The sequence below is a fragment of the Rhizophagus irregularis genome, chromosome 5 (genome assembly GCF_026210795.1).
Source record: "Rhizophagus irregularis chromosome 5, complete sequence".
Lineage (NCBI taxonomy): Eukaryota > Fungi > Glomeromycota > Glomeromycetes > Glomerales > Glomeraceae > Rhizophagus > Rhizophagus irregularis.
The window spans coordinates 2,290,710-2,318,702 of record NC_089433.1 but is presented as its reverse complement, the minus strand read 5'-3'; the positions used below and the strand labels follow the sequence as shown (position 1 = coordinate 2,318,702).

At 30.1% G+C, this 27,993-nt stretch overlaps 7 protein-coding genes across 8 annotated transcripts; 4 read left to right on the top strand and 3 right to left on the bottom strand.

Annotated features, from left to right (window-relative positions):
• Positions 1 to 36: 36 nt before the first annotated feature.
• Positions 37 to 2,570, bottom strand: OCT59_025036 (uncharacterized protein; the record flags this gene model as incomplete). The annotated part of the gene is made up of 7 exons (XM_025309388.1): positions 37 to 177; positions 266 to 744; positions 814 to 1,115; positions 1,195 to 1,957; positions 2,066 to 2,183; positions 2,261 to 2,364; positions 2,456 to 2,570. The coding sequence occupies 7 exons, from the start codon at positions 2,568 to 2,570 to the stop codon at positions 37 to 39; spliced, it is 2,022 nt and encodes a 673-aa protein (XP_025175590.1).
• Positions 2,571 to 2,725: 155 nt separating this feature from the next.
• Positions 2,726 to 12,404, bottom strand: OCT59_025035 (uncharacterized protein; the record flags this gene model as incomplete). Its single annotated transcript, XM_025309385.2, has 18 exons — positions 2,726 to 2,848; positions 2,925 to 3,067; positions 3,148 to 3,283; positions 3,354 to 8,711; positions 8,799 to 9,127; positions 9,202 to 9,530; positions 9,600 to 9,985; positions 10,059 to 10,332; positions 10,396 to 10,484; positions 10,551 to 10,726; positions 10,793 to 11,041; positions 11,129 to 11,222; positions 11,299 to 11,500; positions 11,574 to 11,650; positions 11,725 to 11,836; positions 11,910 to 12,109; positions 12,198 to 12,278; positions 12,345 to 12,404. 18 exons carry the CDS (start codon positions 12,402 to 12,404, stop codon positions 2,726 to 2,728), a joined length of 8,418 nt encoding a protein of 2,805 aa, XP_025175589.2.
• A 963-nt stretch (positions 12,405 to 13,367) lies between these two features.
• Positions 13,368 to 16,092, top strand: OCT59_025034 (uncharacterized protein). The gene is made up of 13 exons (XM_066135758.1): positions 13,368 to 13,475; positions 13,546 to 13,639; positions 13,720 to 13,805; positions 13,882 to 13,970; positions 14,036 to 14,138; positions 14,210 to 14,326; positions 14,402 to 14,489; positions 14,591 to 14,687; positions 14,766 to 14,967; positions 15,035 to 15,133; positions 15,236 to 15,723; positions 15,794 to 15,916; positions 16,005 to 16,092. Exons 2-13 carry the CDS (start codon positions 13,558 to 13,560, stop codon positions 16,030 to 16,032), a joined length of 1,602 nt encoding a protein of 533 aa, XP_065991823.1. The 5' UTR covers positions 13,368 to 13,475; positions 13,546 to 13,557; the 3' UTR covers positions 16,033 to 16,092.
• Positions 16,093 to 16,284: 192 nt separating this feature from the next.
• Positions 16,285 to 17,500, top strand: OCT59_025033 (uncharacterized protein). Of its 2 annotated transcripts, XM_025318624.2 has the most exons (3): positions 16,285 to 16,422; positions 16,490 to 16,715; positions 16,788 to 17,499. In XM_025318624.2, exons 1-3 carry the CDS (start codon positions 16,298 to 16,300, stop codon positions 17,154 to 17,156), a joined length of 720 nt encoding a protein of 239 aa, XP_025175587.1. In that variant the 5' UTR covers positions 16,285 to 16,297; the 3' UTR covers positions 17,157 to 17,499. The 2 variants fall into 2 exon arrangements, with proteins under 2 accessions (XP_025175587.1, XP_065991822.1); XM_066135754.1 differs by having other exon boundaries at positions 16,285 to 16,715; positions 16,788 to 17,500.
• OCT59_025032 (uncharacterized protein) lies at positions 17,332 to 19,453 on the bottom strand. Its single transcript, XM_025318623.2, has 6 exons — positions 19,350 to 19,453; positions 18,868 to 19,005; positions 18,400 to 18,711; positions 18,204 to 18,304; positions 17,634 to 18,059; positions 17,332 to 17,552 (listed from the first exon to the last, which is right to left on the bottom strand). Exons 1-5 carry the CDS (start codon positions 19,415 to 19,417, stop codon positions 17,746 to 17,748), a joined length of 933 nt encoding a protein of 310 aa, XP_025175586.1. The 5' UTR covers positions 19,418 to 19,453; the 3' UTR covers positions 17,332 to 17,552; positions 17,634 to 17,745.
• A 1,001-nt stretch (positions 19,454 to 20,454) lies between these two features.
• On the top strand, positions 20,455 to 24,515 carry OCT59_025031 (uncharacterized protein). The gene is made up of 14 exons (XM_066135741.1): positions 20,455 to 20,875; positions 20,979 to 21,081; positions 21,185 to 21,363; positions 21,458 to 21,550; positions 21,623 to 21,799; positions 21,872 to 22,022; positions 22,093 to 22,303; positions 22,386 to 22,557; positions 22,634 to 22,753; positions 22,817 to 23,042; positions 23,124 to 23,264; positions 23,347 to 23,468; positions 23,569 to 23,856; positions 23,923 to 24,515. Exons 1-14 carry the CDS (start codon positions 20,699 to 20,701, stop codon positions 24,304 to 24,306), a joined length of 2,544 nt encoding a protein of 847 aa, XP_065991821.1. The 5' UTR covers positions 20,455 to 20,698; the 3' UTR covers positions 24,307 to 24,515.
• OCT59_025030 (uncharacterized protein) lies at positions 24,510 to 26,853 on the top strand. Its single transcript, XM_025311046.2, has 3 exons — positions 24,510 to 25,824; positions 25,891 to 26,007; positions 26,081 to 26,853. Exons 1-3 carry the CDS (start codon positions 24,552 to 24,554, stop codon positions 26,539 to 26,541), a joined length of 1,851 nt encoding a protein of 616 aa, XP_025175584.1. The 5' UTR covers positions 24,510 to 24,551; the 3' UTR covers positions 26,542 to 26,853.
• The last annotated feature ends 1,140 nt before the right edge of the window (positions 26,854 to 27,993 follow it).

The window sequence follows — 27,993 nt, the reverse complement described above, 5'->3', positions numbered from 1 at the left end:
CATAAAATCAATAAAATCATAAATCTAGTACTTAAATTATAATTTTAATTTTAATTGAGGTATATTATAATATAATTTAAGACTTTCAGGGTTAGCAAGAGTACCAGAAGGAATGACTGGTTCACCAGAAATAATTCTTTTTACTGCAAGTTCGACTTTTTTACCGTTAATAGTATACTTTTTTTAAAGAAAAAAAAAAAATAAATAAATAAAAAAAAAATTATTATTAAAAAAAAAAAAAGGATTTTTTAAAAATAGAACTTACTGGAATATCATCTATGGGTAAAATAAAAGTTGGAACATGTCTGGGACTTAATTGATCTTTAATTTTTTTCTTGATATTTTCTATTAATTCTTTATCATATTTTTGTTTATAACCCATTTTTAAAAATAATACAACTCGTTCACTTTCATTATTATTCATCTTAGTTTTTTGTCCAACAACTAAACTATCAATTATACCATCTTTCCTAAAATATTCATCTATTATATTATAAATTTCTGCGCTACCAAATCTTACTCCACCAGGATTTAATGTTCCATCACTTCTACCTAACATTATTACTCCACCTGTATTAGGATTAATAAATATGAAATCTCCATGATACCATACTCCACTATATGTCGATAAGTACGCTGATCGGTATAGATCGCGTGAAGGTGTATCATTCCAGAAATATATTGGCATACATGGAAATGGTTTCGTACACACTAAATCCGCTGATTGTCCATATACTGGATTACCTAAAGAAAAAAAATAATTTCTTACTAATTTTATCATGATAGATTCAATAGTTAAAAATATTAGCGTACCTTGACCATTCCAAGCTTCAACTTTCATACCTAAACAAATACATTGTATTTCACCTCTATAAACAGGTAATGAGACATTATGTCCGGCAAATAATGAACAAATATCAGTACCACCTGTAATGCTTCCCAATACTAAATCATCTTTAATTTCTTTATAAACAAAATCAAAACTTTCTGGTTTAAGAGGTGATCCTGTCGATAATATCATACGAAGTTTATTTAAATTATGATGTCGTTTTGGTTTGTATTCTACATCCTCTAAACTTTGTATATATTTTGCTGAAGTACCAAATATTGTAATTCTAAAAATATGATTTTTTTTTTAAAAAAAAAAGTTATTGAATAAAAATTAATTGTATTTTTCTCTCTTCCAATACTCACCCTAATTTTTCAGTTAATTCCCAAAGTATGGATGGAGATGGCTTAAATGGACTACCATCATACAACACAATACTGGATCCAACACTTAATCCGGCAACTAGCCAATTCCACATCATCCATCCAGTCGTAGTATAATAAAAGAATACATCATCTTCTTTCATATTACCATGTAATATATGTTCTTTTTTGTGTTGTAATAATAATCCGGATCTATGTACTAAACATTTCGGTTTTCCCGTTGTACCTGAACTGAATAGGATGTAAACTGGATGATCAAATGGTAATTGTTCAAATTGGATTTTCTCCTCTACTGCACCTTCTCCTTGTGAAATAATAAACTCGTCCCAAGATGATGCTAATGGAATATCATGAATTTCTTCCCCAATTTTTCCCACGAAAGGAATGATCACAACCTTTTCTAATCCTTCATTCTTCAACTTTTCTACAACAATTTTTAATTTATCTAAATGATTATGTTCTTTATCATTATATATTATGGAATTAACCGAAAATAATATTTTAGGACTAATTTGACAAAATCTATCCAATACTCCCGTAACTCCAAAGTCTGTTGAAGTGCTACTCCAAATTGCTCCTATACTAGTAGTTGCTAACATTGCAATTATCGCTTCACTACAATTCGATATATATGCTCCTACTCTATCTCCTTTACATACTCCTATTTTACGTAAGGCTCTTGATAATTTGTTTACTAGTACATATAATTCATAATATGTTATACTTGTCGGTGATCTTTTCTCGCCTTAAAATTACAAATTTTAGATTTATAAAGTTAAATTGAAAGAATTTGGGATGTATTTTTTTTTTACAAAAATATAAATATTAATATAATTAAATGAATCGATTGTACCTGTTGAAATTAATGCTACTCTGTTTTTATCTCTACACCATAACAAATTTTCTGCAAAATTAAGTTTTGCTCCTAAAAACCATGCTGGTATTCGATCCATTGGTTTATCTTCTAACACCTTTAATTTTAGGCATAATCACCTTGTTAAAATTGTACTCGTACATTAAATTTAAATGAATCAAATTTTCTCTTTACCTGTTGATAAGGGACTGAATAAATTAATTTCGTATAATCCCATACTTCTGCCCAAAATTCTTGAATATTATCAACCGACCATTGCCACAATTGTTGATAATTCTCTATATGTTTTAATTTTTTTAAAAAAAATTATATAAATTACTAACGCGTTTGACATTGTCATACATGAAATTTTAAGTATCAAAATAGTACCTAGATTAATATTATACTTTTTATTGACTTTAATACGAAAATTTTCAATTTCAGTATTAGAAATATCTTTTGGTCTCCACAACTCTACTGGTTTTAATGGAATTGAGGTGGACATTATGAACTAAATTAAAAAATATAACTACTATCATAATCATTCCCACGGTTAATTATATCGTATATGATGTACTACGTTACATGATCTAATAATGTACTTTTTTTTTATTGTTATTAAGCATACACATAATAGGTAATTAAAAATATATCTAAAAGCTATGAAATACGTCGTTTCTTTGCTAAATCATTTAATTTTGCATTCTTTCTTTTACGGTTTTGTTTTTTCATTTCATTCTTTTGGATTTTACGTTTGGCTGCAGATTCTGGATCAACAAGAGCCTATAAAAAATGAATTTGATATTGATAAATCAATTATTTATTATTATTGTACAAAAGAAAGAATATATTTCCTTACCATAATTGTTTTTTTATGTTTACGCTCTCTTCTAACTTCCAAAACTTGTTGTCTAATTTTATTATATGATATGTGAAATTGTGTTGTACCGACGCGTTCTTGTACTAGATCAAGTATTTCTTTACCGAGTTGTTTAACACCATCTATTTAATATTAATAAAGTTAGTTACTAACGAAAAAAAAAAAAGACGAAGGACGTAAGTAAATCGTAAAACAAATTTACCAATTTCTTTTCCTTTAATGGTTTCATCATTAACGAATCGGTAAATAGGAGAAATTATGAATATAAGATAAGGTATCAAGTCTGATGAGGGGATAAATGTTGTCATTGCTGCAATCCATTGATATATGCTTGTGCGCTATTTTATAGATCAAAAATTATTAACGCATTCAAGCCCAAAATACATTTTATGACCCAAATGAGCATACCTGTAAATCATTGTCTTCTCTTTTAATTGGGGCAAATCTAGCTTGATATGATAATTTCTTAAATAACCAAATCAACAAATGATTTGCTTTGATTTTATTTTGTTTTTTTTCATCTTCATTATTGCCGTTCATTTCATAGTTCTCTTCTTTGTCTTGATCATTATTCTCATCTTCGACATCATCTTCTAATGTATTCTCTTCATCAGAAGTTAAATAGTAAAGATTTTTTCCTATAAAAAATAAATTCTTTACAATCTGTGTTGCAAGTTCTGATCCTAAATGTTCGCTCTTTAATTGAATACAAAATTTATTTGCTAGTTTTTTCAACACCGATTTTGATAAATATTCATTACGTTCATTGATTACACTAATAATCTTAGTCTCGGGATTAATATTTGAAAAATACAACCCTAACAATCTGCATGTTGAAAGTCTTATCCAGCTATGAGGGAAAAGTAAATGATGATCTATTAATACCCAAATGTTCTTTGATTTATCCGAATAAAGAACTGAAGGGAAATTTTTAACTAATTTTATGAAAGTGTTAAGAGTATAATATCCGATTTCCCAATCAACACTATCTATTGTTGTTATAAGATCATCTTCATTAGCATGTTGGTTTAATTGTTCTGAAACTTGTTGACTTATATTTAAAGCTTTCTCCAAGATATCCAATAATTCAGGTATATGTTTTTTAAATTTATCACCAAAGACTTCAATTACAAGACCATAGACTTGTACTGCCATTCTCTGTAAATTCCTTTTATCATTTTGTTCAAACCACTTATTTAATAAGACATATACATTTCTAAGTCTTACTTCATCCATTCTATTCAAAAGAATTTTAATTAATACTCCAGCCATTTCTCTACATTTATTTGAATCGTCATTCACTAATGACATTACTAATGATAAGAAAAACATTTCTGCATATTCCATTAAAATATCATCATTAAATTTGGCAAACATTAAATTCAACATTTCCATTACTGATTGTCGTCCACTTTCGAATATATAATTCATATTTTTGATCAAAAAATTCAATTGATTCTTCAATCGACCGCGTCCTTGAGGATAATCCAATAAAAACTGAAGTAGAAGTTGTCTCGATAAATCACGCGTTAAATCTGTTTGACTAGTAACCATTATTTCGGCAACAGTTTGCATTAAATCGTACATTTCAGGAACTACAAATTTACGCGATACGATAGCACGTATCAATGAGAATGTCGTTCCTTGACGTTGAGGTTCCTCAAGATCAGGACGGATAAGATTAATGAGTAAAGTTAATTGACTTTCCTTGAAATCAACATGCTTACAATCGCGAATTATAACGGTAAGTAATTTGAAACACGCTTGGACCAATTCAGAATTAGTGGTATTTGAAGTCCTTATTAATGAAAAAGTCTGCTTTACAATTACAGGTAAAGCATTGTCTAAAGATTTTAGTTTAAGTTTGCAAATTATGCACATAATCTTTAACGAAAGTATATTGATATTTAAATGTTTTGAATATAACGCATTTCCAATTGTATTAACAAACGGTTCCAATAATTTAAGTTGTTCCTCGGATTTGGTATCAAATTTATCACGTTTTAATGCTGCCAAAAGTATTGTTAAACCAAATTCCACAAATCGATAAGAGTTTGCGTCATAATAATCCACGGGCTCTGAAATATCTCGCTTGAGCTGAATTGTAAAGTTCGCCTCCATATCACTTTTATTAGGCTTAAGTTTTTTTTCCGACTTTAACATGTTGAGATTTTGTAAAATAAGTCCTTGACAAAAAGTTACCATTTCTTTGATGTCGAATTGTGGATTGGAATTCAAACCAACTGATATTTTCCGTAATATTTCATCAATCTTGCGTAAGACTTGTGGATTTTGTGTTTCACGCATAATCTCTTTAAGTGGTACAAGCAAGATACCAATGTTCTTAAATTCAATAATTTTGGCAAGAAGTTCGAACGTTCCAAAACTTTTAGTGGATTTCATTTCCTTGATTTTTCCAGTAATCTCCTCCGCATCTTTTTCTTCTCCAACATTACCAAATATATCATTTACGATAATTTTAGTTATATGTTGAAGGCAATAATCGAGATCACCAACTTGTAAATTTGGTACCAAATTGGCCAAAAGAGTATGCACTGTAAATCCAAGAATATGTAACTGATATCCTCGTGTGAGTGCACCTCGTAGTTCCTTTACTATAAAAGAAAAGTATAAAGGTCCAAGAAAAGTTGAAATTTTACTAAGAGTATCTCTAGTAGTGTCACGAGCATCTTGCTGACGACTTCTTAAAATTTGACAAACAGTAGTAAGCAATCCAGGTAAATTAAGTCGAAGTGACTTCTCAGGCAAAGCTTTTAAAAGCTTGGTAATTGCCAATGCGATTGGAACACGAATAATGACACTTTCATTATCATGTTGAGTTAGGTATTGCTTAAGATCAGGAATTAAATTATTAACAACTTTATCATGAATACGATTTGCTAAAGATTTTATTTTTGCCTCATCGCTAAACTGTTCACCTTTAGATAGGTGTGATTCCTCAGATTCTTCTACTAACATATTCATGTTTTCATCAACCTCATCATCAACAACTATGTTTTTATCGGATTCCTCATTGCACAAATCATTCCGCTCTATTACCTTTGTTAATTGCTCATTTGGAATAGCAGGTTCTTGCGAACTTATTATTTGAGTCTCGGAGATTTGGGCTTCTGAAACGTCAAAATGAAAATTGTCCAATATAGAGATAACAGTTCGAACCAAGACCTTTTCTATCATAGGTTTCTTAGGAATCAACTTCATGTATTGTTTTAAAAGAGTATAGTATTGACCCCAGGGAAGTTGGCCCGCAATAATCCCAATGGTTGAAATAGTCTCATTAATTAATAAATGGTCGGCCACTCTATCTGCCTCGAAAATAAAATGACCAATAAGTGGCATAAATATCTGTGCTAAATTGTTACTCTTTATTTTCCCATTTGCACACTCATTAGAGAATCTTTTAAGTGCACGGATACGACGATGAATTTGAATGTGATGAATGTTATTGAAAAAATTAGCCTCATCATCATCAAATAACAAACAGACCATATCAGAAAATTGAGCTATTGTCGGACATTTCTTCATTGCATATGATAAAATTGTAAGAAATTCTATCCGTACCATTTCTAAAGACATTCTCATTCCTCTTTTGATTGCTGGGATAATGACTTTAATCAAAAGGTTTTGATAATCCTCTTGAATTTGAGTATTTTCCTTTACACGATCAATAAATCTCATAATACAAAAAGACGAATTATTTCGGATTGAAAGCTCTTCCGGATCTTGAATAAAGAATAAGCAATTAAATAATATTGGCAGCCATTGTACTGCGTCAAATTTCTTATACAAGTTTTGATTAATTCGGTTAAATGCATCTAACCGTCTATCAAAATCCGGTTCATCCAACCTTTTTGTTGAAAACGCATTAAGATCTTCAATTATAGAAGCAACTTCTTTCAAAGATTCATCATATTTGGAAAATTCAGTATATATTTTTGCCAAAAATAAACGACAATCCCTGGAATGAAGTGTTGAAAATTCATACGATATATAGTTGTAATATTTATAAAACAATTCGTTGCGAAGTTGAAATCCTGGAATAACATGTAAGAAATTTGCAACAATATGTAAGATATCCGCTTTGGTCTTTTCCGAAACAACTTGTGAACGCTTTCGAAGGTATGGAAGAAGTAAATCAACCAATTTTTTTGCTTGATCACCATTTTCAATAAAACCTGCAATCTGAGATAATATTGCAATTTCACGTTTAGAAAAGTAATCTTTTCCAAAAGAAGTAGATTCGCTAGATTGCAACAACACATATTCAAGATTATCTAGTAATGATGAAACATATGGTCTTAGGACTCGATTTTTTAAAGAGTTTTCATCCTTTTGGATTTCATCATCAATATCCATTTCATTTCCACATAATTTTAAGATACTATCAGCGATATCCAAAACTTTTGAAATTACGTGCTCACAAACTTTTTTCGCAGACAAACACGCAAAAATTTTAGGCAAAACATCCTTATTGTAATTGACCAAGAATAGCACGTACTCTTTACGCAAGGCCCATACAGCAAATAATTCCATTATTGCTGAAGGTGCTTGCGTACTTTCAATATCCAATTTGGGAACTTTAATTGACAAGAAGGATTTGAACATAGAATTAATATAAGGTTGATAGTCAAAACTTGTACGAATTTTGAAAAATCCAACTATTCTTTTCAGCCCTAATTGTCTGATAACTTTTAATTTCTGACTATTTTCTTTATTTTCCTCGATTTTCATTTCAACGTTATCGTTCTCCCTATCATTATCATCTGATGAAATGTTTTGACGCTGATCTTGTGATATCAATTTTCTTTGAGTATCATGAACAATATACAAAACAACTTTAAACATATCAGGAATGAATGGCAATAGATAAAATCCTAATTGTTTTAGCATATCTTCTAAAAAGTTCAAATATCCAAGTTGTTTTCGGTATGTCACAAACTTGCATACTTCTAAATCTGGTTCGAACTGAAACTCATTATCAACTACGCCTGGTAAGTTACGAATGATGGTAAAAGGGCCAAGTAGTAAATCCACCAAAAGTTTTAATTCGGATTCTAAACAATTTACTAAAGCAGCCAATACTGCAACTCTACGAGTTCCCATTCCAGAACTTGATGATGATTTACCTTTTCTTGATATCATTCGACCATATAAAAGTCGAATAACAATAGGCATTAATTCAGCTCTATGTGAGAATTCTATGGAACCATTTTCCTTATTTAAAGAAAAGGTTGATAACTCATCCCGAAATTTAACCTCATTAACAAAATTACGGAGATTGTCTTCATAAGGAGTAACCCCCTTATATTTCCAAGTAAAAAGACATTCCAAGGCAAGAGCTTGAGTTTTGGTATCTCCAATAGTCAACAAGTCTAGGTAAATATTTTGCAATTCAGTTGACTTATAAACTGATCGAGGATTTTTAAATTTAGAAAAAAGTTTTAAGAAAAGCGACATTTTGGTTTTTATTATCTTGGAAGACGGTTCAAGAATAATTATTCTTTCCTCTTTTACTTCTTCTATAACGTTCTCGGATTTACTTCCTAATACTTGCAGCTTTTCCTCTAGAATTTGTTCATCGATATCCATTTTATTCGATAATTCCTCATCATATTCAGAATTAAGGAAGAAGGGAACAAATTGTTTAGAATGCTGTTCGGCAATATGTGGTACTTCAATAAGAGTCTTTATAAGAAGTCCATGATAATTCCAATAATCTAGCCTTTCGTTTTGGGGATCGCACGTCTATCAAAAAAAAAAATTAATCACTTTCCAAATTAATAACAAAGAATGTTGAATCAAAATTTTTAAAAAAATAATGCTCTCATTCACCAAAATGTAATGCATTAATAAACTGGGTTGACCATTATTTTCAAAGAACTTGAATGACTCGTTAGCTACTTTATTAAATTTATTTAAGTAGGGACATTCGAAAGATTTATCATTAATCTTTGAAGAAATCAACGTTTTATCTAATTTGTCAAAATACGCTTCAAGAGTATATTTCGAGAATCCATTTTCTGCTAATTTCGATTCTTCCTCAAATCGCGAAAGTTCGTTATAAATCAAATTCCAAAATGTATGAGAATCAACTTGTGAAAAATTTACTAGGGCATTTATCGCATCCGTCCATATAGCACTAAAATTTATAGTCAATAAACCTAGGACAGAAATGGTTCAAAATTAAAATATTTGATTAATTAATATAAAATTAAATTAATTAATAAATACTTACCAAAACAGTACAGTGGTACAACTTCAGAATAAAATTCGGGTACACGTTTTGAAGATATTAAAGCATTCAATTTCCGTAGATGCATCGCTTTTTCACGATATGTTGATATTGTTGTACTTATTTCCTCAACTTTTAAAGCTATTGCAAAAATCTCGCAAGGTTCTTTATCATTAAATTTCTCCTCAGATCGGAGATAAAATTGATCAAAAAGTTTAAGAATCATAAATGAATACAATCGACGACGGTGTTTAAATGAACTAAAATTTGACTTTAGATAAGGATAAATTTTTTTAAGATTGTTTGTACTAAATAGATCACCACGTTTATAGCTACAATGAAATAAGAAAAGTCAAGATATTGAAATATAAAAAAACTTTATAATTATAGTAAAGTTATACCATGATTTCATATGTTCCATATATCCTGCAATTCCTCTCAAAATCATTTCGTTTGTTCCATATTGAATCAAGATCTCATCAACAATCAAACTCCATAATTCGAACATAAATCCATTTTCGTCATTTCCACAATTTGTTCGCACAAATATTGTTATTGTTTCAATTGCTTGGCCCAATAAATTTTGTATCAAGAAAAGCGGTGATCCATCAATAAACGGTCTCCTTGTAAGCGGTGAAATTTGAATTTTAGATGACTGTAAACAGTGTGACAATGATTTTATTAATGAAGATAATGAAACAATAACTGAATCAGTTTGTGTCAACAAGTGAGGTATAACAGTAAGAGCAGCTGAAACTAAAGTTATCCCTGAATTAAAACTGAACTCCTAAAAAAATTTGAATATTATATTAAAAATTAATAAAGGTTATCATATATACTATTCGACTAAAAAAAATTACCTCATTTAAGTAAATCCAACTTAATTTTTGTGCATCTGAAAACCAATCGCGGTCCTGCTTAAATATATCTATTAATCCATCTATAATGCTCAGATGCGTTATAGATTTCGATTCTTCAGATTTCCTTTGTATATTAGGAAATTTTATTAATCCATCTTTCGTAACAAATGAAGAAATAGTCCCAGAAGAGATTGAGATAGTATTCGTTGAAAATAAATTGGCGCAAAAGAGGATCAATTTCGTACTATTTATTTCCCAGTGCGTTGTAGAAAACCTAAAAGGAAGCGACATAAATAAAAGATATAAACTAAAAGCAGGCAAATCATTAAATGATTACCTTATAATGTATGGAAGCATAATTTTAGTAAAATCTTCCCAGTTTAAATTTGATAGATTTAATGAGAATGATAATACAAGGTCAACATCCTGTAGATTATTAAAATATTAGATTTCAATAAAACACAAATAAATGTAATCTCAACTTTGACATACATTATACTCGAATATTTTATCCAAGATGACTTTTCCGCCAACAAGAATATCATCTAGATTGGCCAATGTGATCAAAGGAGCACACATTTTGAAAAAATACTGTCGAAGAAAAGATAATTCTGGTACAAATATATATGGAGCTATAATTTGCGCAACCTTGAAAATACGTTTGAAATCTAGTACGAATAATATATAAATTAATTTGCGATAAATTAAATCTTATTTAATTTTCATATTCTTACCATTAATTCGATCTCCTTTCCGAACAGCCAAACATATATAAATCAAAGATAAATTCAATCCAATTTTTAATACGGAAGTCTCTGATATTGAATCACTTTCATTTAGATCGAGTTTACTCAAATTATCACGAATCTCGTTTTCAATTTCCCGCAAATACAAATCCAATATTAGACCAAAATTCTCGCATTTGATATAATGAAGAAGTGCAATTGTGGTTTCTTTAAGAATATGATAACACGGAGATGTTTCTATTATATTTTTAAGAAACAATTACCAATTAATAAAGTATGCATATTTTGATTATTATATAATAATTGAGTCGGAACATATCATACCAATTTCATTGATTTTCTCACATTTTGAATACGAGGTGTATAATAATTCTTTTAATAATATTGATCCCCTCGGATGAAGTTTGTTTTCGGAAGCCTTTGGTTATACAAATGACATTTATATAAAATTAATACTTAAAAATAGATAAATAACATAGTAAATATATATATACTTTAGCAGCCTCACTAAATAACATGCTCAACCCTCTGCAATAAATTTCTGACGGAGATTCGTAAATTGAAGCGATAATGTAATTAATGATCTCTGTAAGGTTATTTCCTCGAGCTTTGCGTAAAAGAAATGCAAACGATTCGGCAGCAAACCGTTGAATATAAGGTTTCTGGTACTCTTTGCCAAGCAATGGAGCTATAAGGCTTTGTTACAAATTAAATAAATGATTAACAAATAGGTTAAAGAAAATAGCATAGTTATAATAGGATGTTTTACCGGTATGTTGGACATAGATCATTAATAATTTGTTTTATTAGATATTTAAATAAATAAGCAATGCAATTGAAAGTGCACTAAATATGAAAAGAGAAGAAAAAAATATAAGTCAAAGAATAGTTCTTAATACTATTAAACATATCATACATACTTCCAAAGTTTTAATGTCTCGATGCTTTGTTAAAGGAATGATGCATGCAAATATTCGTTCAAAATACGAGTAAAATTCAATTTCAAGATCCCTAGCAAGTTTTGTTACTAAACTAAGAATCAATAACAGAAATAGATTATTATTTGAATAGTTCATTATAATTTAATAGATTTTTAGTTACTAACTCTAATAAAGGTTCCAATGCCAAACTATCTTCAACTTTAAGATTTCTCTCCAGAATCTCAACAATCTTTTCTTTATGATATAACAATTGAGGTAATGATTGACAATATTCTGACACCTCGTGAACAAAAATTGCAAAATGTCTTGTCAAATTAAATTCTTTCCATGATTCCAATGATTCTTGAAAAAATGAACCAAGATCCTTGTTCAATTAATTAATATTTCGAACATTATTTATGAAAATTGTTAGTTAATTGAATTAGTAAAGAACGAGACAAGCATTTAGTTACCTCTGAGTCTTCTTGAGTATTTTTATCACGGCGGGATATATCAATTTTGATACTTTTTACGCGCACGTTAAAAGGTTGATACTGTAATAAATTTTAATAAATTAGATTATATTTACATAAATGGTTGATTAATGAAAAATAAATTACTTTATAACGATTTTTCCCATCTCCAGAATTAAGTTCCTTAGATATTGTGTTGTCTTTCATAGTGAATAACAAAAATTAGATTATCGCAAAAAATTTTCTGACCAGTTTTCCATGTGCCGATCACCCGATCTGCATTGTACCACAAGGAAAATTATCAAAATTTTCTTTCCCAGGGGGACGGTTCGATTACGTGCTTTTAAATTTATTTTTTACAAATAAAACTTTTCGCCAACATATAAAACTTTAAAGTTACATATGGTATGTGTATTTTAGCCTGCTGTGCAAGTTTACTTAGTGCACGACATGGGGTTTTGAATACCGTTTTTGACTTATTTGACTTTTTTCATTTTTCGTCATCCATTTTTGTCAAAATACACTTATTCTATTACTTACATATTTACATTAATCTTAGTTCATAAAAAAATGACTTATTTATAAAATATTAAGTCACGTGATCGAACACGGCTTTAGACGACCCCATTTATGTCAATTGCGTTGAGAACAGTGTAGTATTAGAAAACAATCCCATTTAAAGACTGAAACACATTTTATTCAATATTTTACGATTTTATTTCGTGGATCACAATAATTGTTTAAGCGCTTAGTCTATTAAAATGATTTTGTATATAAATACATGAAAGAATACTTCTCATTTCAAAAATTCTGTAATAAATCCTTCTATTAATAATTCTTCAATCAATAATATAGTACATATAGATTGTTTATAAAAGTGCTCCTCATCAACATGTTCGTCGTTATTCTGAATTGATTGATGATTAAAGAAGAAAGTGATAAGTTCAAATTACTACTTTAGAAACTATATGATATTATTCTATCGGAAATTTGCGTATCACGCATAACATGCTTAAACAACCAATTAGTTTTTTTGTTTTGTGGCTGATTATTAAACCAATCATGTTTCTCTTTAGAAAAATATCAAGTCACATGAAATACGTTTATCTTTATCACGTGACAATTTCCAAAGCAATAAACTTTACGCGTCTACATACGAAAGTACTTCTTGCTACATAGAAGTAAAGAATAACGCGAGCCACGCGAGTACAAAAATTAGAGCAGCTAGCAGTAACTCTTACAAGCCACTAAAATAAATAAGTTTGTTAATCATTAAGTGTGAGTATTAGCAACGTTGTCGTAATTATTACTTAGCTTTTATATAATATTATTAGTATGAAAACTTTAGAAAGTAGCTTCAATGGCTCGTGGCCACTATACTACAAGAAGCTCTTCTATGGCTTGTAAAGAAGAAAAACAACGTACGAAATTCTTTCCAGAAGGTAAGAAAGATTATTAAGTCTTTAAAGCTATACTTAAGGCTTTTTATTTGGTTCTTGTTAACTTTCGTCAACAACTAAAGATTTCGTCAAAGCCATGACAAAGTCGACTTTTGTCAGTTGGAGAGAGGCAAAACCTCCTACATCAATATTTGTCTCAGACCTATCGGTAAGTTATATATTTATTTTAATCAAAACTCGATTATTTTCTTTAGTATTTGATGAAATATATTGTTGTAATTTAGGAAAAACTTAAAAATAATATGCACGAAAAAGAGAAAAACGAGCAAATGGAAGAAAATCATCACATCGATCCGATTTTTATGTCTGAGAGGTAATTTTAATATAATATTGAGATAATTGGGCCGAATCCTTTTGAATTAATGTATCAATTGATAGTGAAGAAATCGAAACAATCAGAAAAAAAAGTTTGTTTGCTCAAGATGTCACTGAAACAGAACAAGATATTATAGATAAACGTGTAGCATTGCAACAACGCCAGGTAAACCTATTTTTAACCGTTTTCAATCGAAAAAAAAAAGAAAGAAAAAAGTTAACCCTACCATATGGTAGTATGCAGAGTTCGAGAGACGTGAACGCGAACGAAAGTCACAAAAAATTCGAGCTGTGTTTGAGTTTGTATCGGATGAAGAGATTGAAGAGGCGCTCAAAGATTGTGAGAATGATGAGGTATAAAATAGACATAATTTATATTTTAGAATATTATTATCAAAAATATAAGGATATGATCTTTGAAAATTGCAGGAAGAAGTTATTGTAAGAATGACACAACCACGTTATCTGATTGAAATTCGTAAAACAATAGCCGAAAGAAACATGCGCTCTTATCATAGTATGTCTTCGTTTCGGATTAATCTTAAAATTACTCATATATATGCTTACAATTCATCATTTCTCTCATTTTATTTCTATCCTTTTATCGCTGTTTTCTAGTAAATTTGATGACTGACGAACAAAAAGAAGCATATGAACAGCTCTTAAAGAAACGGAAAGAAACTCTGAAGAAATGGACGGGAGAAACTGCCAAAAAGTACATATTTAGACCATTGTACTTTGGTTTTTAGTTTCTGCATCCATTTTATATATGGATAAACTAACTATTCTTTAGACAATATCGTATGAAAGGTCGTCTTGCATTAGACGATGCTTTGAAGCAAGTTCAAGATAATACAAAAGATCTCGAAAAAGCATTTGAGGGTTGGTCAGAAGCTCGCATCAAAGCATATAAAGCAATTGATACAAAACCTAACACTTATTATTATCGATTCAACGCTCCTGGCGAAGAGCAAAAAAAAGGACAATGGACACAGGTACGGTACATTTTTTTAAAAAAAGGTTATATATTTTCTATTAATAAATTTAAACCTTGAAATTTAGGAAGAAGAGGAACTATTTTTCAAACGATTGAAAGAAATTGGAGCAGATGGCCAATGGGGGATATTTTCTATGGCAATTCCAGGTCGTGTAGGTTATCAGGTAAATTATGAATTAATTTATTTGTTTAAAGATATTCCAAATTGAATTATGATTTATATATGTATAATGTATGCATGTATAATTATAATTTTCCTTTTTTAGTGTTCAAACTTTTATCGATTATTAATAGAAACTGGTCGTGTCAAAGATCCTAATTACGTGCTTGATGAAAAGGGTAAAGCTCATTTCTTATTCAGCACCAAGAACAAAAAAACTGGTGAAACCGAAAAAACTTTCCGAACACATACTAAGCATGGTAGTGCTTCTCGGAAGAGATCATCATCTCAAACTACCAGTAAATCAACACCTGCCAAGAAGAAACGTAAACCGGGAAAAAGGCGAGGTTTTGCTTCTGATGATGAAGATGAAGAAGAGGATTTCGATTACGACGATTCAGGAAGCTATATTTTAAAATCATGGAATACAACAAAGAGAACAAGGTCTCAGTCATCGTCAAGTAAAGGGCCACGCAATCATGATATCGAAATGGAAGATGTTGATGATGACAATCCATTACCCGGTTTCATTGATCCAATAACGTTAGAAGCAGTAGTTAAACCTGCAATTTCCCCATATGGACACGTAATGGGGTATTATACTTTATTTAAATATAATTTGTTTGTTTAAAACCTTATTTTTACTTTACTTTACACTTAATAGATATGATAATTGGGTTCGATGCCTTTCTTCCGAAGCTCAAAAGAACACCTGCCCTCTGACCAAAAAGCCTTTGACAAAACGAGAACTTGTGATTTTAACAAAGGACAATATTGATCAATATCGGTTTGTATTTTTGGGGGGAATTGATTTAATTTTATTGACTTTCGTAATTTTTATTAACTTTCGTAATTAAATCTTAACCGGCTTACAGTTCAAAAATAGTCAATCTAGATAAGTAAAAAAAAGTAAAAGTGATTTCATGGTTGCAATAAATAAAAAATTTCTTTAACTCTCAAAGTAAATCCTATATAAGAAATGTTTTTTTCTGTATAATTTTATAATAGTGTTCTATAGTTAGTATAATAACAGATATGGAAAAATACAAACAGATCATTTTGTAAATTTATGACAGAATCATGATTAAATTATAGCATCATTTCCTGTAATAAAATGATATAAATAAAGTTCACAGGCTGGGTGAAAAAAAAAATAAAAATAATTACAATGTCTAAACGCTCGAAAGTAGAGAAAGTAGAGAAAGTTGAGGAAGTTGCAAAAAGTAATGTAAAAAATATGAACGAAGAATTAAAACAATTCGTTGATGACGATAAACATTTTTCTTTAGTGCGGTAAGTATAATTTTATAAGGTCTAACTGTCATTTTTGGACTTTTTAAAATTCTAATTTTTTATTTAGCAATTTTCATCTTGCAGACATTATTACACTAGCAAACGGTGCATGTGGTTCTTCGTCAATTTTTTTAAGTATACAGTATATGATTACGAAAGATAAAAATTTCCTTTGGATGAGCTTATTATTAATGCCATTGGGAATGATGTTTGATCTTTTTGATGGAAAAGTAGCAAGATGGAGAAGAACTGCTAGTACTTTGGGACAGGAGTTAGATTCTTTAGCGGATTTGGTAAATTAAGTATAATTTATTTTATGTTTAATTTAGTGTTCTATCATCGTAACTAATTTTGCAACATCCTAGATATCATTCGGTGTTGCCCCGGCAGTATGCGCCTTTGCAGTTGGCATGCGCACATTCTTGGATTCAATTGTTTTGGTAGTTTTTATATCTTGTGGAATTGCTCGTCTGGCGCGATATAACGCTACTGTAGCATCGCTTCCCAAGGATAAATCCGGTAAAGTTCATTATTTTGAAGGTACGCCAATACCAACGACCCTGTGCATAATGGCATTAGTTGCTTATCTTGCTAATAATGGATATATCGAGGATAATCTTCCCGGTGGAATAATCAAACTGCCTATAAATTTCGATTTTCATCCTTTTGTTTTGTTATTTGGATTAATGGGAATAACCATGGTTAGTAAAACTATAAAAATACCAAAAATTTAAATAACCATATTCAAGCGATTATATGGTATTTTTTTATAGTTGAGCAATTTTTATTGCCCATGAAATATTTTACAATATATTTATAATTATACTTATATAACCTCCTAAATAACCGAATAAATAGCTTAGTTTATCTTTTATAATTAAAACAAAATATTTGTTTTAATCTTATTGTTTAATTATGAAGTCCTTTTATTTAGATATTTAAATTCTAAAATTGTATTACATTTTCCTAATCACTTAAATATACCAGATAAATAGAATTCATTATTATGATTAAAAAATCTTAAAATTTATTTAACTTATTTCTAATTATAATTTTAAAATTATAATTAAATTTCATTAAACACAACAACATAAATTACGTGTATACTTTAAATACTTATATGGGTAATTCTATAAATTAATTTATAAAGTTAGATAATTACTGAAAATTATAGGAAAAGGCTCTTAAAAAATCATGACAAAATAACTTACATTATTGCATAATTATTTTGACTCAAATTAATGAATTATGCTAACATAAAATAAAATTCAGCGAAAAGACATAATCAAATCGAAGATCAATCTCCTTCCTTAAATTATTTATTTATTTAGACTTTCGTCGCCGTTTTTCGGCAGACTTGCCTTTTCCTTCCTCGGAATCTCGAACCGTATCTGTATCGTCATCAGAAAGATCATGATGATTACGCTTCTCATCATTACCCGTACTCTCAACAGTAGTTTCGGAAACTTTAGAGTCACTAATAGTTGATGTCGGTAATGCCGAAGATGAAGACTCAGGAACTTCTTCGTTTGTTGGGTCGCGTGTTTCTTCGTTATTTGTTTTCCGATATCTCGTTTCTTTTCTTATCGGAATTTTAATTCCTTGTTTTGCAAAAGCTTTCGACAGTGCCGTTGACTCTATTATAAAATAACATAATAATATATATATAGTTTAAGAAGAAAAAAATATATACAGTTATAATATACAAACCTATAACAAGCTCAAAAACCTGAAATCAATAGTCATCTGATCAACATGAGATCATGTCGCTCTTTTCGTACCTGTCATCCCGGGAAATTTTTTTGCAGAATATACTTTAAAAGGAGCACTGTATACTTCAGCCGCTACACTTCCACGACTATTAGTATATCCGCTAAGTGATCTATCGATTCCGCCAGAATAAAAACGTTTTTTTTTTTAGTAAATTCTAAATTCTTGTGATGTGAAGGCTTCCAGAAATTCATAAATGATACTTACCGAACTAACAAACCCTTGACGTCACAAAACGAAAATTTTAATGTAAACGTTCCTTCGGTGCGAACGGATAGATCTTGAAATATAAAATAAATTCCTTGTTGACCCAAGTTGTTATTGAGAACATATGCAGATGAAGTACAATGACCCATGAGATTACGAGTACACGAAGGAGCATTTAATGACATGACGGTTGAGCTAGGACCAGTCGATTGAGTGGGAATTGAAGAAGGATTGATTACAAGACTGCGCTCTTCCGTACGATTTTCAGACCATAGACCAGCGTGTACGATCATCATAGAATGATCGACAGAACTAACCAATATTTAGGAGAATAGATTATATAAATCGGATTGACCAAAAAGTTCACGTATTTAAAAAAGATCGAATGGCATGGATTGCAATATCTTTATCTGTTAGAATTAAGTTTTGCATTACACATAACATTAAAACCAAATAATAGAATCTTACCTTTCAGGTACAGGAGTTCCATCGGCAGTAGATACGAGAAGTCTAACAACAGGCGGGGGATCAATTGGACGGCGATCTTTATCCCCAAAACCACACATTCTTGCTCGGATAGGTTGTTGAGAAACCTCCAACCGATAGCTGTATGGGAAATAAACAAAAAAAAAAGTTGTTTATATAGAAATTTGATGAAGAAAATTGATGTAAATGAGCTAGTGACGGTCAGCGAAACTGTCACGATAAGCAATGACAGTATTCATAATAGTACAATAGTTATCCCTACTTAAGTAGTTTGTATTTAAGAGTACTATATGCTTAACCTGTAAAACTTAAACAGGAAACAAGTATCTCTAGTTACTTTGTAATATTGTTATACGGGAAAAAGGCCATGACTGAAAAAATTAAAAGCGGAAGCAAACTCTAAAATTTTGATTTTTTTTTTTTTTTTTTTTTTTGATTATTTATAATCAAAAAATGATACTGACATCATTGGCGGTAGCGATTCCAACACAAAATGTGATAAATGCCGATCGGAACTACTACTAATCGCCATATCTCGTGTTGGTCATGTCTTTATTACTTTTATTTCAAAATGAATTTAGGAAGATATTGCTCTCTTTTATATCCTTTTTTTTTATAGAGATATTCGTAATAAATATGGAAATGAATGAATATATATATATATAAAGATTACAATACAATTGACTTATTGGGTAAATTTAAAGGAATACAATGGCGCGGCAACTTGTTACCTTGTTGGACTATTTTGCGTTCTCGATCAATTCACCAACGAATCACAATTATAGAGGATACAGCATGTAAACATTGTCTTTTGGTGTTACCTCAGCCTTTTTTTTTTTTGATAATCGAGTGAATTTCAAAATAAATTCGAGATGACAGCTATTTAAGAAATACCTTTTAAAATAACAAAATATAATTAATACTTTTTGATATAATATTGGCCCGATGCATTATGCATTGGAAAACACAATGGCTTATGGCTTAGCCAACCATTGATACGTGTGAAAAAAAGAGTCACGTAAAAAAAAAAGATCAAAGAAAAAATCAATCCAACTTTTTTTTAACTGGTTAAATGAAAATTTTTTATACTTACAAGTAATCTAATTAAACTTTAAATATGATGGTAACAATTAAAAACAATGAACTATCTCATATGTGGAATAGATATTCATTCAACAGTTATCATGCTGTTGTACAAAGAATAACAAAAATGAGAATCGTCAACAGAAATATGTTCAAAGAAACCATTTTTGGTAAATTCTCAATAATAGATCTGAAGTGAGATTTCTCTTTTGAAAAGAATGTTGTCATTAATTTTATGAAAATGAATAAGATCGGTCAATGTGAATGCAATCTTTATGTAAAGGTAAGCATGATTTTATCATAAATCCTAGAACAGTTAATTGCGTCACAAAATGAATTTCAAATTCAATGTGAAATGATGCATCTTATGCATAATGATGTATTCGATATTAATAGAAAACGATCATCAAAAAAATAACCGGATTTTAATATTTTAATAGTAAAAACCGATAAAAAATTATGGTTTTTTATTTTACATTTACCCGCGTAAAATGCAGGGACAGCAATGAATAGCATTTTCTTTCTTCTCCTGAACATCGAAGTGTAACGCATTGTGAAACTTAATATACTAACTCTAACCTAATCCTAAAACAGCCATAGCTCCGCAGTCCATTTACGAAATTAACGCGTATAAGATTATTTCCATTTTTAGACATACAATTAAGCAATGTTATTTTTTTTCTAGACAAAAATCGGACATTCCTTGATATAAAATTATAACAATTCCGAAATGTCATACCCTCCTTACCAGCGCTCTGCAAAAAAGAATCAGTCGCAACAAAGCGATCAGCACAATGATAACCCTTTTAAACCTACGGCATCTACAAGTAGTAACGTTCCTTCAATATTTAAAGTAGATAACAATACTAAAATATTTCATTCTGGGCTTGGAGATCGGCCTTCTAAAGTAACATTATTTTCAATTTATAGTTTAAGGGTCATTTTCTTGTTTGTCAAATTGATTCATTTTAATTTTGCAAGTGATACTTACTATAACATTCTTTATATAGAGATCTAGGTTAGATGTGGAGAGTCCAATCCGGTTTACCAGTCCATCGATAACCCCATCGAGAGATCCTTTTAATTTCATGCCGGATTTTAGTTCTTTACAGAGTACATAATAATGGTCTAATCAGATGTAAACAGAGCAAATATCTATTTTTTTAATTTGTAAATTTATATTTATTCTATATATATATATATTTTTTTTTTTTAGAATCCACTATAAATTTTACAGCTTTTAGCCCGAAAAATGATCGAGAGTTAATTGAGGCTCGTACAAAAATTAAATCTCTCGAAATATCAAAGGATAATTTAGATCTGAAATTTGGCAGACTTGAGGCCGAAAATAAAAGTTTAGAACTCAAGAACCGAGAACTTGGTCTTCAGATTGAGGTTTTTTTTATTTCGTTGTATGTTTATTTTGTGCACAGAAAGTAAGAATTGTTCAAGTTGTATTTATTGTATCATTTGTTATTTTAATTATTAGGGTTTAGAAAAAGACAAAGACTTTTATTACAATCGAGAGAAAGACGCATTAAAAAGTTTGGAAAATTTGGAACTTGAAAATATCAAATTGAAGGTTAGTTGATAAATTAGTGAAATTATCCTTTTAATAATAAATTTTATTAATAAAGATTTATCGATTATTTAGCAAGCAGCAGCTTGTGAAACCCAAACGCTTAAAGATAAAATTCGTGAGCTACAACAGAATCTGGAAGATCTTAAAACTGAAAATCTTATTAAAGAAAATGATTTGACACGTAAAGTACAGTCTACAGAATTAGAAGCATCAAAACTTCAATATCAGGTTGAAAATCTTAATGAACAGGTAATCATATTTTGTATTCTTGGCATAAAAAAAAAAATATTATTCAATTATTTAATTCAAATGTATTATTAGATACGTCAGCAACATGATATATCTGCTTCAAGACAAAAACTGTTGAATGAAACTCAGCAACGTTTGGATGAAACTCAGGAAAAATTAAATGAGTTTAATCATTTATCTACTCAATTGGATCAAATCGAAACTCATAATAAGAAAGTCCAAGGTATTAAATTAAGTCATTCTTAGATGGTTAAACGTTTTAAATATTAATTGAACAATTATCCTAATAATAGAGCAATCTGAACATATCCAAGAACTCGAATTAAGAAACCGTTATTTAACAAAGGAAATTAATCGTAATAAAGAATTGTCACCTAGCATTCAGATTTTACAGCATAAATTAGAAAGAGCGGAATATCAACTTTTAAATATGAATACACTTCGCCGAGAAGCTGCAGAATTAGAAGTTGAAAATACAACGTTAAAAAAAGAAAAAGTATCATGGTAACTGTGTAGTTTAATTCGTAAATATTATTCTCAAAATTTTATTTGCTTCATAAATTTATTAGTATTAAATTTTTTACAGGACAAGTCTACTTGATCAGGAAAAAGACAATATTAATAGCAATACTCCGTATACTGTTGTAAAGGAACTTGTTTCTAGGCGAAATGAAATAGAGCTTTTACAGATAAGAACCCGATCTTTGGAAGAACAAGTTAGGAATAAAGACTTAGTGATTGTTGATCATGAGTCTAAAGTATGTATTAAAAAAAAATTTGCAATATATGTTGTTATATTATAACTCATCAATCAATTTTATTCATTATGTTAAGATTAAAGAATTAAGATTCAAATATAAAGCTATGGAAAGTAAATTTTTAAATGAAATTGAAGCATCTAAAGGAAGTAAAAGACTTCTTCAAAAGGAGGTTGAAATGTTAATGAATTCTTTGGTAAGTAAAAAATACGAGTGATATTTTCTAGAATGACCTATTGTACCAACATATTTATTTTAGAGATCATACGACGAAGAAGAGAAACAACTACAATCAAACTTTGAACCACAAAAAACCGAAAGAATCCAGAATTTGGAAAAATTGCTTGCAGAATACAAAGAAGCTTTAGAACAATGTGAAAATAAGGCAACTAACATTCAACCAAAACATGAAGAGTATCCGGAATTCTCAGAATTAAATCTCCATTCGCTTGAGGTAATGCAACGTAATGAACAACTAACACAAGGCAAGCAATTTTTTTATCACTAATATACATAGTATTATATACATTGACGAATGTTCATTAATTTTACTATTTTATATACAGATATTCTTAAACTAGAGAATGAAAAGGCAAATCTACAAAATGAAATAGCATCTTTACAAAACCAAATAAATATTTACGAACAAACTGAATTGAAAGTACATTCATCAGAATTAATTAAACAGAATGAAATTTTACAAGAAAGTATGAACATTTTCTTATTTTACTAATTATCTTTGTTTTAAGAATCGTGTTATATTTTCTAACGTAAATTTATTTTTCTCAGCTGTAAAAGATCTCAAAACCGAAAATGCATCTTTGAAGGAAAAAATAATGTTATTAGATAATCAAATCGATATTCTTGAGAGGGCAGTAGGTAGAGGTGAATACAATAAGGAAACAATTCGGGTATGTTATTGAAAGTTCCATAATTTGAGTTATATGATTTATTTTGCAAATTAAATGTTTTATCACAATTTTAACACTAACCTTACAAATTTTAAAAAAGGTGCTGGAGATGAAAGATAATCCTGCTTCCAAGGAATTTTCATTGCGCGAGAATAGATTGCAGGGATTGGCAACAGAAAACCAGGATTTAAAAACTAAACTTAAAGAATTGTATCAAATTCTTGAAAATCATCCTACCATTACATTAGAATTAACCGAAGATAATGATTCTGAGAAAGAAACAATTAGAGTCTTTCCAATTCAAAGTTATTTAAATTTGGAAGAAGAGAATAAGCAACTTATAGATCAGGTTGCAGATAAGGAAAAGAGAATGACAAGACTTAAAGAGGTGTTTAAAAATATATAAATTATCAATGATAGTCTGCATCATGTATTAATATTTCGTTATTAATAGGTTTGGAAAGCTAAAGCTCAAGAATACCGTGAAGCTGTTTATAGCCTTCTTGGTTATAAGGTAGAATTTCTTGAAAACGGTCGCGTTCGATTAACTTCTATGTATTCAGAACAGGATGACCATTCATTAGTTTTTACCTCTGATGAGGATAATCTTGGTACCATGCAACTTGTTGATGGTGGAAATACTGAATATATCAAGAGTTTGGATAACTTAATCAAATATTGGGTCGTAGAACGTGGATCTATTCCTTGTTTTTTGAGTAGTTTAACTATGGATTTAATTGGAAAAACAGCATTAGGACCGATCGGTAGAGAAATGGATATGACGAGTGGAAGAATAAGTGGATTAGGAGGGAATCAAGAATTTCCAACATTAGAGTAATCTGAGTAATCTAGTAATCGAATTTTATCGATTTGTTAATAAATTTGTAAGTCAAGCTGTGTTAAGTCCAATCAAATTTAAATAACGCGAGTGATGTAGAAAATTAAATTCACGTGATACGCTTAACCGCGATTGCGTAACTGTGTAACAATAAACAAATTAGGATAAAATAAACAAACGAACCTTAGGTTTGCAAAAATTTTTTATTTAATCTTTGCAGACTTTTTATAGGAAAGTTTATAAAAATGGTAACTTATAGCAGAAGAAATTCCCCTCCTTTACAAGCACCCACTATTGAAGAATTATCAACTAAAACTCCAAGAATTTCCACACAATCTCATGTAACTACACCAATTATCTCCGAAAAACAAAAGACACTTACTCCTCGTACAACAGTGTGCAAAGGGACATCGGTCTCTACGGGCCGACCTTGTAAGCGCATGGTACTTGATGATTTTTGTCATCAACATAAGGTTCAAAGTACTGGAAAAAATATATTTGGGTTATTAACTGCTTCAAAAAAGAACGATTTACCTAAAAATGAAATTAATTCGGAAGTTGATATTATAGACCTTTCAAATGATTTAACAAAAGATACCCGAGAAAAGCTAGGTGAAATAGAAGATAAAATGAACTCCTTATCGTTAAATAGTTCAAAGAAAGGTCAATTGACTCAGGATGATTCGAAAATTAAGAATAGTGAAACGGGTTCAACCGTGATCACAATAAACCTCAATAAATTAAAAGTTCAAATAACCGAAGAGATATCTAAAAAATCCACACAAGTATCGATATCTTCTGAATCAAATTTCGAAAATCGTGAGCAAACACCACCGTCTATCCGTTCAGATTTAGATAGAGCAGAATTCACCCAGAAAAGAATCCTTTCCTCAACTAAATGGGTGCAGACTGACACGGATGTTAATAAGTTACCACCTCAAGATCGCTTTCCTATAGAAAGCCCTGCATGTGTTGATGATAGCTTCCTTGAAACAACAAATAAAGAATTGTTTCAAACGCCGACCTTAATAACACCGTCTAATGAGCTCGTTTTGGCGCCTTTGTTATCCATTTCACCAAGCCAATCTAAAAGCCCGTTAGATTATTTGTTTGGAATGCTCAATCCCGAACAAAAAATAGCATCAAAATCACCTTGTCAATCTCCTAGTACGCCAGATAGAAAACCACCTTTAACACCAACACCAACAAAAACGCGAATTCTTTCGTCGTGTATAAATACATCATATGAATCACGTGTGTCAATAAAAAATACAACACCCGGTTCTATCACGCCTACACGTTCTCGTGATCAAACTGATTTAACCGGTGATTATTCTAGCACGTCTTCTCCATCCAACCTGTGTCAGGGACGTATTAAAAATGGCAAAATTTGCAATCGTAAAATCAAACCTTTAGAAGAATTTTGTCACAAACACAAAAGAGATGAACCTGAAGAAGAGTTAGAAAAAGCCGTTTTTGTTCCTGGGAGGGCAAGGTTAACGTGGCTTCGTTTTGGAGGTAAATATCAAATTTGGATATTTTTTTAATTTTTAGAACATTTATCAAATATTTCTTTCTCAATAGACTGGATTAAGCATGATCTCTCGGCGGACACTAGACGTTTATTAAGATTAGAAATGGAGAAACCAATTGCTGATAGAGACGAACCCGGTTTCATATACGCATATAAATTACTCGAAGGTAAATTATACATATAGTCATATAGTGCAAATTAATTTTTAGAATATTTTTATTCATTATTTATATTAATTAGGTCCTAATTCTGAGAAAAATTCTCAGTACACACTTTATAAAGTTGGTCGTGCCACAAATGTTCACAGACGTCTTTACCAGTGGGCTAAACAATGTGGTTACACGCCCGAGTTAATTGAAAACTTCCCTAATGTCGAGATACTCTCATCCTTTTCTTCCCAAGAATTTTTGATCGATAGAGAAGGAGAGAATTCCGTGAATTTTGACAATCAGTTAGAATTCAATTCTGTAGCTAAATGTAAATACACTCATCGTGCTGAAAGATTAATTCATATTGAACTTGGGGCAAGATTTAAAGCGGACATAGAAAAGTGTGAAAAATGTGGAAATTTACATCGAGAATGGTTCAAGGTTAAGGCCCAGAATTTAGGTAGTAATAATGCGATGCATGGATGGGAAGACGTAAGAAAGGTCATTGTTCATTGGGTTACATATGTTGAAAAAATATACGGCGTTGGTTGAATTATACAATTTTTTTTTTTATTTTGTCACGTGAAATTAAAACATTCGGCGCAGTAAGCCTTGTCGAATCAAAGAATTTAAATTCTACAAATTCTACAGATTCTACTTGTATTTATATTTGCACTCTTTCCAATGTAATGAAAAATTCAAAGTACATATAAAATGTTTCGAAAGTAAAATTTTGGTATTAGTACGGGGGGATGTTTTTTTGTTTATTTTAAATGTTTTGGTTATTTAAACTATTTGTTAATCATTCATATCAAAATAAAGATTCCACACAAATACAAGAATAAAAGAAGGATTTAAAGTTTTTCTTGGCTTTTATAGTGATACGTAATAGCATTAGCGGTAAAAAATATGAATGTAAAAAAAAAATATTTTTATTCTTAAATCTTTACACAAGAGATCAGCTGCATGCCGTTGTTTATGAAAGATAATAATATTAACGTAATGATGATACCATATTCCATTGTCTGTTAGAGTTTACTGTAACTTAATTCCTAAAGATAATAAAGTTTAGAATAGATCAAAATGATACGAGTCATCCGAGATAACCGCATCGCCCCCAAAAAGAATTTTTTTTTTTTTACGGTAAATTTCTGATTAAAGAATGTAGTGTAACATCCACGTTAACATTAGATCTGGCGCAGCATTTAATGTGTAAATTTGGGTACGATGATGTCAAGAGAACTACATCAGTTACATCAGTTACACACGTAAACATAAAACTCACGCAAATTGTTTAGGAAAAGGAGAACCAGATAAAATAATCCACGTTGCCCGCAGCGATTATTTATGTGTGAAAAGGAGGCTTAGAAGGTGGCTATTGAAGATATTAGTAAGATATATGCGTATTCAACAAGGAAGTTTGTGAAAATCTAATTCTTTGTTTTTAAAGTTTAATAACCACAATGATGGCTTCTTTTTGCTCGAATTCTCTTTCTCGTGTGAGTCAATTTAGAAGGATATAAGAAGGTCAAATGCGTAAGAAATTTCTTTTTTTTTTTTTTTTTTTGATTCTTTTGAATAAGCCTCCCGCAAATCGTTACACGACATGGATAAATTGGTATATGGACCCTGCTTTTTTAAATAAGATATCAAGGGTATTTTTTTTTTTACTGTACAATTTATACAATCAATTGAAAGTCTACAGATGGAAGATCACTGTGACTGTCGATCATTATAGCATAATCAACAAAAAAAAAAATATTTCCAAACTTATGTTCATTAAAATTCATTTTTTTCTTCCGTTTTTTCCGCGTATTGACCCTTTTTTTCTTCCCCCATTTTCTTGTGTGTGTGATTTTTTAATTCAAGAAGGGATGGTCTATACCATATGAAGATGTATTAAAAATACATCAAAGCAGTGATTGGTTTTACACGCGACTTAAAGTGATAAAATTGGGTTTCAAGGTTCCCATAATTCGTAATTTCATTATGCTTTCACAAATT